Source organism: Sinocyclocheilus rhinocerous, unplaced genomic scaffold (genome assembly GCF_001515625.1).
Source record: "Sinocyclocheilus rhinocerous isolate Xijiao unplaced genomic scaffold, SAMN03320098_v1.1 scaffold2966, whole genome shotgun sequence".
Classification (NCBI taxonomy): Eukaryota; Metazoa; Chordata; class Actinopteri; order Cypriniformes; family Cyprinidae; genus Sinocyclocheilus; species Sinocyclocheilus rhinocerous.
Window position 1 is genome coordinate 419598 of NW_015634018.1, and position 13232 is coordinate 432829.

A 13232-nucleotide genomic window follows, 5' to 3' on the forward strand; every position below is an offset into this window, starting at 1 on the left:
ATGACACATGACTATCTGAGCTGTATGATGTTTCTGACATATTAGAGTACATGGCACAAAAAACATTTCATACATTTTGAAAACATTTTTTTTCTATTTATCAGCAAATAACGCAGCACTACTTAGGAGTTAATCAAAGTGGCCACATGCATTGTAAAGTTCAGACACTAAGATTTCAAATGACACCTATTTTGTGTTGATCAAGGCAGTGGTTTTGAAAAATATGAATTTTTTTTTTTTCTTCGCTAGGTGGCGCCCGCCGGCGGTACACTCCGGTTTAGAGGGACTACTCAGCACTCGTTAAGAGTTGATCAAAATAATTGCATTCATTAAAAAGCTGAGTTTCTAAGCTTGAAAACGATACCTATTATTGCTTAGTAATTTGATTATGAATTTTTTCGTGGGGGAGGTGTCCGGCAGGACACCTCGGGTTTAAAGCTTTAAATTATTGTAAAATCATTCCTAGTTAAATGACTGAATAGTAGAAGAGAGCAGATACTAACCGTATGAAGTTGAGATGAGAAATGCAAGAATCAATATGAGGAGCCAATTTGTTTTTATCTTGTTTGGCTTCATCTTATAACCACAGGTGTCGTCGCACAAAGTGAATTACAGAGTTGGTTTCGATTTGAGAAAACCAAAAAAACCTGTTGTGCACTCAAAGGGCTCATGTCATGCATTATTTATTTGTATTATTGTTTTCTCTGCCCGTGTGAGAGACTTCACTGCAGAAAATCCAGTGAATGAGGAAATGGAAGAATATGTTTAACCAAATCATTCACAAAGACCCAAATAACATTTAGAAAATGAAATGTCACAATTGATGTGATGCACATCAGGAACTATTACAGATGCTTGACTGAAATAATGAGAAAACAGTTTGCACACTAACTGAATACTTCAGTTGCCTATCGAAAGGTAACTCTCGTTGCGTCGTCTTGACGACCTATGGGGAAAACTCCTGTTTTACTCTGATACTGAAGCCTGATTTGTTCACTTTTGTGTAGGTGCACAAACCAATGGCGCTCTAGCCTTCCAGAATGGGCGGGGTCGCCTGGCTATATAAGCCGGCTCAGAGCACCATCTCATCAGAATCTTCTCCTTCAGCGACGAGACCATCACTTCGCTGACTCTGCGACGAAGCCGAAGAAAGAAGCGCAGCCTGCTCGACGCTGGAGGAACTCGACCTCGAGTGGTTGGCCCCGGAAGAGCCTGTCCCCGGCCTCCTCGACGAGTGGTTCTTAAAGGGACATTGTCAACCATCCTCCCGACAGCAGCCAGCTCCGTTTATGCCTGCGGTCCACTACGAGCTCACTAAAACATGGCGGGCTCCGTACTCAGAGCGTGTGAACCCCTCTACTGCAGCTGCTCTCACCACTGTTGACGGCGCTGAAGAGAAAGGGTATAGCAAGCTTCCCCTCTTGAAGAGGCAGTAGCTGCTCACCTGTGTCCACTGTCGACCCGCGGGCTTAAGACTGCAGCGCACCCATCCAAGCCCTGCAGAATGACGTCAGCCCTGGCCAACAGGGCTTATGCAGTGGCTGGACAGGCCGGCTCAGCCCTGCATACTATGTCTGTGCTATCTGGCCCTGCTCACTACAAAAGCTACTGCTCAGGCAGTAGGCAAGGCCATGGCCAATTTGGTGCTGTTGGAGCGCCACCTATGGCTAAATCTGACGGAGATCAGGGACGCCAAGAAAATGGCATTACTTGACTCCCCGGTCTTGCAAACGGTCCCCTTAACGAACAGCGAGTCAGGTTTTTACAGCCGATACTTCCTCGTTCCCAAGAAAGATGGCGGACTCAGACCAATTCTCGATCTTAGACATCTGAATCACGCCCTCATGCGACGGCCATTCAGAAAGTTAACTTTGAAACAGATCCTCGTGCAAATATGCCTCGGGTACTGGTTTCTGTCTGTGGATCTGATAGACGCATACTTTCATATTCATATAGCTCCCCGTCACAGACCGTTCTTGAGATTCGCATTCGAGGGAGAGGCCTATCAGTACACGGTCCTTCCATTCGGACTGTCCCTGGCCCCCCGCACTTTTACGAAGTGCATCCCCTCTGAGACAGATGGGAATCCGCATTCTGAACTACCTCGACGACTGCCTAGTGCTAGCCGAATCAGAACGGGAACTTATCGCTCACAGGTCGTTGTTGCTCAACCATCTGGAGCGTCTTGGTTTGAAAATCAATTCAGCCAAGAGTTTTCTGACTCCCAGACAGCGAGTGACCTTTCTGGGAACAGTTATAAATTTAGTGCAAATGCGGACTTGGATTACGCCGGAACGCTCCCTGAACATCCAGCGAGTGGCGGCGTCATTCAAGTTGGGGACTGCACGTCCCCTCAGGGTATTTCAGAAGATGCTCAGCCTCATGGCGACCGCCTCCTCAGTTTCCTCGGGGTATTTCAGAGGATGCTCAGCCTCATGGCGGCCGCCTCCTCAGTTATTCCCCTAGGCCTGCTACACATGCGGCCTCTCCAGTATTGGCTACAAATCTGTGTCCCGTCCCACGCCTGGCGCCTGGGCCGCTATTATGTCAGGGTAACCAATCGCTGCGTCAAAGCTGTGGCCCCTTGGACAACTCCTCGCCTGTTTCTATCAGGCGTACAGTTGGGAACGACCCCCAGGAGGAAGGTAGTCACGACAGACCCCTCCAGCTCGGGCTGGGGTGCTCTGTACGAGGGCAATCCGACGTTCGGCTCCTGGTTGATCCACGAGCAATGCCTACACATCAACTGCCTCGAAATGATGGTTGTTTGTCTGGCCCTCAAAACCTTCTTGCCAGCCTTAAAGGGGCACCACGTCTTGGTCCGGTCAGACAACACGACTGTGGTAGCCTATATCAATTGCCAAAGCAGCCTCAGGTCACGTTCCCTTTACAGGATGACGCGGCTTCTCCTGCTTTGGGCACGGAGCAAACTCCTGTCACTACGACCGGTTCATGTGCCGGACAAACTGAACTAGGGAGCGGATATGTTGTCCAGAGACAATGTGGCTCCGGGGGAATGGAGACTACATCCCCAGTCGGTTCAGATGATTTGGTCAGTCTTCGGCAAGGCAGAGGTGGACCTCTTCGCCTCCGAAGACAACTGTCATTGCCCAATCTATTTTTCAAGACAACGGGATGCTCTGGCCCACAATTGGCCCAACACCCGTTTATTTGCCTTCCCTTCGATCGCCCTGCTACCTCAGGTTATCAGGTGAGTAAGGCAAACAAAATGCTCTCTCCTCCTTGTGGCCCCACTCTGGAGGAAGCAATTTTGGTTCCCAGAGATGATCCAACTGCTCTCTGCAGCCCCAGCCGGACCTGTGGAGCCTTCATGTCTGGCCCCTCGACGGGAGCCTAGTCAGCTCCCCGCGTGAGTTACTAACACCATTTTAGAGGCTAGAGCTCCATCAACAAGACGTCTCTATGCCCTTAAGTGGTCAGTCTTCAGTAACTGGTGTTCAGCACGAAGCCAGGACCCGAATTCTTGTGACGTGTCCCACGTGCTAACCTTCCTTCAGGAGTTGTTGGATAGGGGCCGCATCCCCTCCACACTCAAAGTCTGTGTGGCAGCCATCGCGGCGAATCATTCTCTCGTGGCTGGCCGGACAATCGGCAGAAACGACTTGTTCGTTGATTTCCTCAGAGGGGCTCGGAGATTGAACTCTCCTTGCCCTAGGTCTGTGCCGACATAGGACTTGTCTTTAGTCCTTCTGGCCCTTAGGGGCCCTCCCTTCAAGCCGCTTCAAACAGCTGGCTTATGGGCTTATCGCTCAAAACCGCTCTGCTTTTGGCCCTAGCATTGGTCAAGCGGGTAGGTGACTTGCAAGTGCTGTCTGTCCTTCATTAGATTTTATAATTTGGACGTCCCTGCCCTGCAGGTGCGGATCTTATCTGCTTAATATCTACCCATTTCCCACCTCCGGTGGAAGGGCTATATCAAGTAGACCTTATACTTGGGTCTTTTCTGTGGCTCAGGCTTACGGAGCCCTCGCTGAGTGTTCCTGGGTTGAGCTCGTAGAGCAGGCTTAGTTCTGCATCTGCTCATAGCACGGTGCTACTGGATGCGTTCCCCATAGGTCATCAAGATGACGCAACGAGAGTTACCTTTCGATAGGGAACGCTCTGGTTAGTAACGTAACCGCGGTTCCCTGAGATAAGGCAACGAGCGTTGCGTAACTAGCCGTGCTATAAGCTGCATACGAATCGTATTAGACAGTTTTGTAGAACATAAATACTCTAAGAAGCAAGATTGTGACTTCTGTTTATTTATTGAAAGCTGAAAGCAGTAAAATTAATCCGGATTGATTCTAGACTTCACTAAATCTTAATATGCTTTAAAAACACTTATTGCAAGAATGATCAAAATGAAATTAAGATGTAAAATCAAACTTGTACAGAACTGTTATGTAGAATTTGTTGATTTAGGTGAATTTAATGAATTTTGAGTTGTAGTATGCAACCACAATTGAGGACAGAGTAAACTTGATTGGAACAGCAACATTTTGACTATTATTTCTTAATGTGACCATAAAAATAACAAATGCAAATAATATTGCTCCAAAATTAGAATGTCTGTGCATTTCTTTAGTGAAAATAACAACAGTATTTAGTACAATAAATAAAATATGTCTGTATATAAGACTCTTTAAAATGTACATGTCTTCATTTACATATTATTTGTCTCTCAGATTTTAACAGTTGTGTCTCATTCAGTGTAGAGTAAGATTGTGATCACTGAGCCAAACTAACGTGTCTATTTCTGAGAAACTATTTCACTTAGTCTTTTCAAAAGCTCCAGCCTTTCTGACCGTAACTGTTGTCTCAATACTGAGTAAAATCTGTGATGAAACCATCATGCAAAGGAGAAAAATATTTGCCAGTGCATGCGGTAAGAAAAATAATCAAAGATATATTCTCTGAAAACAAGTCTTTAATACACTGGCCGTGTTTTAAGGACATTTTAATATTTTTGCTTGAAAAGAAGACAAATACGGATTAAAAAAAGGAATTTGAGTACATCAATAATGCCAAATGTCATTGACTCTTACACTAAAAATGTGGTGAAGGATTTACTTTGAAACTATTTTCACTCAGGAATCGCTATTAGATTTCACAAATAATAATTAAAATAAATGTACAATTAGAAAAACTGAAACAGTACTTTCTTGTAAAACGTAATCCAATAACCTTTATTTTATTTACAGCTTCAAAAAATCCTTTTTTACAGTGCGTATGCAAGTTTGCTGAAAAGCTGAAATGGAAAATGAAACGAGCTGTGTGAATTAGGGCTGGGCAATATAGATAAATATATTGTATTCAGCCTTTTGTAGATATACAGTGTCTGTGTATTTACTCTAAATTATTTTAAAGGTTGTATTTTTAAATCAGAGGAACAATCATGGTGCTAAAAATGCCATTATTGTAGGTTCAATTACCGGAGAACACACAAACTGATAGTAAGTCACATTAGATAAAAGCATCTGCCAAATGCATAAATAATATTTTGTGATTGAAGTTTAAGCAGACAAAATCTCATTATTGGCTAAATAGTAAAAGAGAGCAGATACTAACCTTCTGCAAATGAGATGTGAAATGCAAGAGTCAATATTAGAAGCCAGTTTGATTTTCTCTTGGCTATTTTCATCTTTTAACCTGGTCTGTCTCATGAAGCGAGTCACTGAGTTTGTTTCGACGTGACAAAAACAAATGTTTTTCCCCTGAGGGCCACTTATAATATTAGTAAAATTGTTTTGCACCAAAACAGTCATAACAGTCATCCACCACGTCTCTGACCATCTAAATGAAAAACACGGTTCAGGAGCTGCTTCTACTCTAAGACTTATAAAACAAAAACATGCAAAACATCTTTACATAAGAAATAAGTATCAACATGCCCAGCCACAGCACGTGTGGGAGACTGCAGAAAATCCAGTGAATGGGGAAACAGGAGAATATGTTTAAGCTAATCATTTACAAAGACAACGTCCAGACATTTATTGAAAACTGAATGTCACATTTTATGTGAAACACTTTATAAACTCTTATAAATGCTTGACTTAAATAACATTGAGGAAGCACACAGTTTACACACTGTAGCTCCCAAATACTACAGTTATTATCAGTGGTTTTGTAGCACATTAATTAAAATAATCTAAGAAGCATTATTTATTGAAAGCTGACAGCAGTAAAATTAATCCAGACTTCACTAGATCTTCATATGCTTTAAAAACACTTAATACACAGCAATGTTTGTTTATGGGAACCACAGTATTTGATCAGCTCTTAATAGTCTTGATGACGGAGATTCATGTTTTAGTTGGATCTGATGTGACTAATATTTGTGAATAAATATTTGCAATTTTATACGGACAGTTTTATTTTTATTTGCAGTTTAATCTCCAGATGAGAACATCAGATCTGCACTGCTGGTTAAAATCACAACATCAGCATGATTTGAATTATATCCAGTATAACTCTATTGGTTTGTCTGCAGAGCTGCAGAGGAAGTAAATGGATATTTAACAGACGTCTTTATCCAGAGCGACTGCAGACTGTTACAGCGAGTGTCTTTGTTCATTTGTCCAGCTGATGTTTTAGTAGATGGTTCCAGATGTTCCAAAGAAAAATCTTCAAGAATTTCAACTCAGTTGGTTAAAGATTAAGAGTCATTAGTTGCTTTGAAACATTTGGTAGCAAGTAAATGTGATCTAAACAGAGTGAATATTAAAAAAAGTATTTTTTAATATATATATATAAAAGTGTTTTGCAAAAATGCATATAAATGCCTAACAGGAGAATTCACAAATGTATGTTTTATTTATGCAAAATTATGTATAAAGTGTCAAAATATATATTTTTAATATGTGTATTTACATACATAAAATTCAAACATTCATTGATAATCACAATATATCATTTGAAATATGTTAGAAATGACATTGCGCAGTAAATGTTCAAGATTTTCCTGTGATGTCTGTATACCTGATGTGAAACGCTCGTTAATAAACAAATTAAATAAGCTAGTGGGTTGTAAGAGATAGTATTTCCTGAAAGTACACAGTGCCAAAAATACCCATAGTTGAAGAAACATCAATAAATGTTTGAAATATTAACATAACCCCCAAAATCAATATCAGCATTAACTTATGATCCAAAATCTGTGTCTCGTCTTGTGATTTACTCACTATTATCGGCTTCAAATTACTGTTAAAATATAATGAAATAATATACTGTATAAAAATGAAATTAAAGAACCAATAAATACACAACAGCATGGAAAAATCAGGAAAAAAATAACAAATTTCACAGAATCACTCTTTAGATGGAAATACATTTTTGTAAATCCTAATATTAGCAGAAATATTGTCATCTTCACTCCAAACAGAGCAAATACAGTCACAAACCCCATCGAGAGCGTCACTCCAACGAAACAAAACAGGAATAACTTGAGTGCAAAAATGAGTGTTGTACGAGCTTGCATTTGATCTGGTATAATGGAGTAAATAGTGTATAAATGAGCCCCGAATGTGACCCCGGGGGCAGCATGGCACGCTATGAGCACATCTGACCACGTCTGCACACTGACAGCTGTTCCTACAATCAGTCCTAGACCTGCTATGAACTCTATACTGGGAAATATAAAGATCATGACTAAAAACATTATGATTTGGTGTCCGTGTCGTGAATTTGCGAAGTCGTTATATGCAGCGGCTACTGTGAAAGTTGAGGATACAATCAAATTTAAAGGAACAGCAACATCTGGATTGAGCATCTCTCTTAAAGCGACGGTAAAAATAACAAGCACGAACAGTATTTCTGTAAAATGAAAATGTTCATGTCTTACTTTAATGAAAATATAAGCAGTGTTCAGTAAAATTAGCAAAATCCATCGTGCAGCTCCTGCTGAATTGTTATGTTTTTCAGAGAGCATCTGAATTTCTTCATGCACATCTTGACTGGTCTCTTCTGTTTCTAACTCTTGAGTCACTACTGAGTAAAATCTGTGATCATTGAGCCGAACTAACTTGTCTATTTCTGCTACGAGAGCTGCTCTTCGAGCAGGTTTTGGTTCAGAGTCTCTTATGATGTGAAATCTTCCTCCACATGCGTTGATCATTTCTCCAGCAATCCCTCTGGAGGCTCCTGTGAATCGTTCCTGCTGATTTTGCAGCAGAAGAACAATGCAGTGCTGCAGGACTTCTGCTCCCAGCAGCTCCTGGGCTCGTTTCACAATATCACACTGTTGTGATTGTTGATCTTCCAGATTCAGGAGCATTAAAACGGCGTGAGGTCCAGGAGACGAGAGAAACAGCGCTGTTGTGAAGGTCTGTCTCGTTGTGTCCTCCTCACAGAGGTTTGGTCCAGTGATCAGCATCATTCTACGAGCCTCGTCTGTAATTACTGGAGTCTTTACAATCTCTCTGTCCTCCTGTCCACCGTCTTTCCTTCCTGACAGAAGATCTGCAGCGCTGAATCTGGACTGACCTCGGCTTCCCACCATCAGGATCCTCACCTCATCATCGTGAGAAGCTGGAAGAGAAAGTGAAACATCATGCAAAACAAGAAAAATGGAGTAAGGAGGATTTTTAGAGGTTTAAACTGGAAAAGGAGACCAAAATACTGATATTAATGAGTAGATGCATTACCTTCTGCTTGCTCAGACATGGTGTGAAATAGCAGAATCAGTGTGAAGAGCACGTTTGTTTTCGTCTTGGTTGATTTCATCATGCAACCTAAAGCCAAATGTAGCCTAAATATCTTTTGCTCAAGTTACCTGTATAAACAAAACTAAGAATATAAAGACAAGTCGTTTTTACTGATCAGTTAGTTTAGAAAACGCTTTAAGAGTAGTTCTGTCCATGCCTTTTGTTTTGCTAAGAAAGCTACGCTCGACTTGTCTGGGTTTACCAGTCTGACTGGTTCTCTGGAAATGACAGAGGCATTTTGCAAGTGTTTAATTATTATAATTTTTTCTGCCGGTAAGACTGAAGTTTGTTAGCGGTCGTACCGGTGCCAGACAAGCGCTGCCATTTATTTCTGTTGCGCGTGAGAACCCAGCAAGCAATTTTGCGTTTAAAAGATGTCTATTAGACGTCTAAATATAGCCTAGACGTCTAGGCTAAAACTAGGCTAAATTTGGGCTGTCAGTGAAAATCTAATAGACGTCTAATCATAGCCCAAGAATAGACTAGTCATCAATTAGACGGCTATTAAAGAAAGAATGTTTGAAGTGATAGAAGAGAAAACTCTGTTGTGGCTTAACACAAACCCAGATGCTCTAGTTTTTATTGGGGGAGACTTTAATATTGTGCCCGATAACCAGATGGATAGACTACCACCTAGACAGGCCACTTCTGTTAACTCTAAACTGAAAATATTCATGGACAAATTACTTTATATAATGTAATTTATATTGCCCCTGGCCCTGTATGTTTGTTGTTGTTGTTTTTTTGTTTTTTTTCATTTTGTTTTGTGATTTTGTTGTTACTAGGGTTGTATATTTTTGTGTACTTGTTGCTAATCCTAATAAAGGAAGAAAAAAAAAAAAAACCCTAAAAGCGGAACGAAACCGCACGCGCTCAGCTCCTCTGAACCGGAAGAAAGCGCAGCGCGAGCTCAGAGCAAACACTGAACTGTTTCGATCACGAGACTGCTACTGAACAGAGCTGTGAGATCCAGCATGAACACAAACCACAAACTAGTGATTTAATCCAGATGAAACAGCGCTGACATTCATCTCAACATCCCTGAAGTGTGTGTGACACAGGAGAAACACTGCAGAAACCATCCAGTTTTAATCCACTACATTCACTAAGGATTAACTGTAGTCACATAAACTGTTATTATGGTATTGTGGCAGAAAGGTGGGGATATCACACATTCTATTATTAATGTAGACGTGTTTTAAATGGTTTAAAGAAGTGTAATTAGCCTGTAATAGCTGTTTTTTGTGCATTTGTATTTATACTAAATTTTTTTAAGCTACTGTTTTTCATAACAAATACCATATAAACCATATAGCTACTTTTTTACATTGGTAGTGAGGCCCATGGTTATAATAATCTACTAATGTATTATATTAAGATAGACCAATGATACTAAAGTGATAGAACCAATAAATACACAGCAACATGGAAGTATGAGGATAGAAACTGCACACAGAAACATTCTCATTGTTAAATGGAAATACCCCATTGTAAATCCTAATATTAACAGAATTGTTGTCATATTCACACCCAAAAGAGCAGACACCCAACAGAACACAGTCACCAGTCCCATTGAGAGCATCGCTCCTACTGAACAAAGCAGGAATGACTTCAATGCAATGGTGAGAGTAGTCCCGGCATACTTTTGATTGGATGAAGAGCAAAAAACTGTGCTTAAAATGGCCCCGAGTGTGACCCCAGGAGCCGCGTGACACGCTATGAGCACATCTGACCACGTCTTTATGCTAGTGGCTGTTGCCAGGATCAGTCCTAAAGCTAATCCTAAAATAGAAACTGAAAGTAAAACTACTTGATACATCAAGATTTTATGTACTATTGTTAAATTCAATAATTCGATGCACGTAACCGTAATAACAAACATTGAGCAAAGAGACATATTTATTGGTACAGCAACATCTGGACTCAGATTATTTCTGAATGTAACCATGAAAATAACAACTACACATAATATTGCTCCAACATTACAAAGTTCATGCTTTCCTTTAGTAAAAATAACAACAGCATTCAGTACAATGAAGAAAATCCATCCTACAATTCCAACAATTCTTCCTAAAGTGTCATATATTACAGGCAAGACTGGATTTTCTTCATTTACATTTTGATTGGTCTCTTCTTTAAGCTTGTTCTCTATTTCTTGTAATCTTTGTAAAAGTTCCAGCTTCTCTGTTTCTAACCCTTGAGTCACTACTGAGTAAAATCTGTGATGGTTGAGCCGAACTAACTTGTCTATTTCTGCTACGAGAGCTGCTCTTCGAGCAGGTTTTGGTTCAGAGTCTCTTATGATGTGAAATCTTCCTCCACATGCGTTGATCATTTCTCCAGCCCCTTTAAAAGTGAATCATGTAAATATTTCTTGACTCAACCTAGAAGTAAATGATCTGATTACGGTGTTTGTTTGTGAAATAATCAAGTAAATGAACAGTTTTCAGTTCCACCCTCTGATACGTCTTTAAAAGCCATTAATTATTATTTACAGACAGTGGACTCCACTGTAGTGTTACTCATTCTGAAGGGAAAAAACATTCTTGTTTTGAAGTAAAAAAAAAAACAGTTTTCTTTGTGATTTAATAATGCATGCATCAGATGTTTAAACTAACAGTAGAGTGCATATACATTACCTTCAACCTGAATAGATGTCATGTGGAATGCTAGAATCAGTGTGAGGATCCATTTTGGTTCTGTCCTGGTTAGTTTCATTTTCAACCTGAAGAGTAAAGCGACCGATTTTAGCCTGTGACTTCAAATTACTTAAAAGTGTTTGATTCAGTCTTACAATATAAGCACAGCTATACTTAAGATCGCTGCAAAAAAAACAAAAAAAACTGTTTCCTCCTGTTGAAAATCCTGTTTCTTGTCGTTTGTCATAAAGTGAAAGTTTCACTATTGATAGCGCTCACGTGTTTCCCGTTACAGGCAGAGCCGTGAAGTTCACTGCACGCGCAAGAATACGATGGGGGTTAACTTTATTAGCATGATTTTATTGTGTAGCCTATTTTTTATGTTTTAAAAATGTTTTAACCAGGTAAACTGAATCGGTTGTAAGTGTTCATTTAACAGATGATTTTATATTAAAACATATTTGCTCTCATTACAGGATAAATCTGTCATTTCTCTTTTTATGCAGAATTATGCAAAAGTGTTAAAATATTGTTCAGTTGTTTGCATCTATGGTCCTTAAATATTCCCATGGTCACTTCACTGCTATGAACACTACATTGGGCAATGACGAAAGCATGAATAAAAACATTACGATTTGATGTCCGTGTCATGAATTTGATAAGTCATTATGACTTCAATAGCAAAAGTTGAGGGCAGAATCAAATTTACAGCAGCAATATTTGAATGCACAATAGCAAGTGCACATAGTATTGCTTCAAAATGAGAAAGTTAATGCCAATATAGATCTTGTTTCACAATGTCATAGTTATGATTCTAGATTTTTCAGATTCAGGACCATTAAAACGGTGTGAAGTCAAAGAGACGAGAGAATCTGATCGTGCTGTCTTTCTGTATCCTCATTAGAGGATTTCTGGACTCTTTTATCATCTAGCAGCAGGGGAATCTGTGTATCTGGACTGTTTCGTCTTCATTAAAGAACCCAACAGTAATGCCGGATAAAACAAGTACGAACCGAACAGGTATTCAATGCATATTTTAGGAACACTCAACAACATCTCTAAAATCAGAACAATTGAAGCTAAAAACACACAGCCACATGGGAAAAACACTAAAGTAGTAAGTAACTCATTTACAGTGTTCTGCATGTTGGGATCTAAAATGTTAGATGCAATTGCAGTCATGATTATTAGCAGAAATACTGTGAGCTTCACTCCAAACAGAGCGGTGAACACAATCGCACACAACACTGTGAGTTCAGCACCTACTGCACAAAACAGAAATAATCAGAATCAGAATCAGAAAGAGCTTTATTGCCAAGTGTGCTTGCGCATACAAGGAATTTGTTTTAGGGACATAAGCTTCCAGTACACAGAGACAACAACAACACACAGACAATAAAAAATAAGATTAGAATAAATGAAAAAATACACATATGTAAATATAAATAGACAAATATTGAAAAATAAATCGAAAAATAAATAAATTGTATGTACAGTTGTGCTATAGATGATAGAATGGAATAGAATAGAATGAGATGCAGGTGGTAACAAATAAATATAAGGTTATTGCACATTTTTATTGCATAATGTGGGGAACATTTAACTGTTCATGAGGTAGATTGCCTAGGGTAAGAAACTGATCTTGTGCCTGGCTGTCCTGGTATTTGCGGCTCTGAAACACCGGCCAGATGGCAAAAGTTCAAAAAGGGGATGACTTGGATGCGAGGGATCCCGAGTGATTTTCTGAGCCCTTTTCCTCACTCTGGATGTATACAGTTCTTGAAGGGTGGGCAGGGGAGCACCAATAATCCTTTCAGCAGTCCGAACCGTTCTCTGTAGTCTTCTGAGGTCTGATTTTGTAGCTGAACCAAACCAGACAGTTATTGAA

At 40.1% G+C, this 13232-nt stretch overlaps 1 protein-coding gene across 1 annotated transcript; it reads right to left on the reverse strand.

Annotated features, from left to right (window-relative positions):
- Window positions 1-5832: 5832 nt before the first annotated feature.
- On the reverse strand, window positions 5833-11449 carry LOC107745112 (GTPase IMAP family member 7-like). The gene is made up of 3 exons (XM_016558954.1): window positions 11345-11449; window positions 7844-8529; window positions 5833-5838 (listed from the first exon to the last, which is right to left on the reverse strand). The coding sequence occupies exons 1-3, from the start codon at window positions 11421-11423 to the stop codon at window positions 5833-5835; spliced, it is 771 nt and encodes a 256-aa protein (XP_016414440.1). The 5' UTR covers window positions 11424-11449.
- Window positions 11450-13232: the final 1783 nt, after the last annotated feature.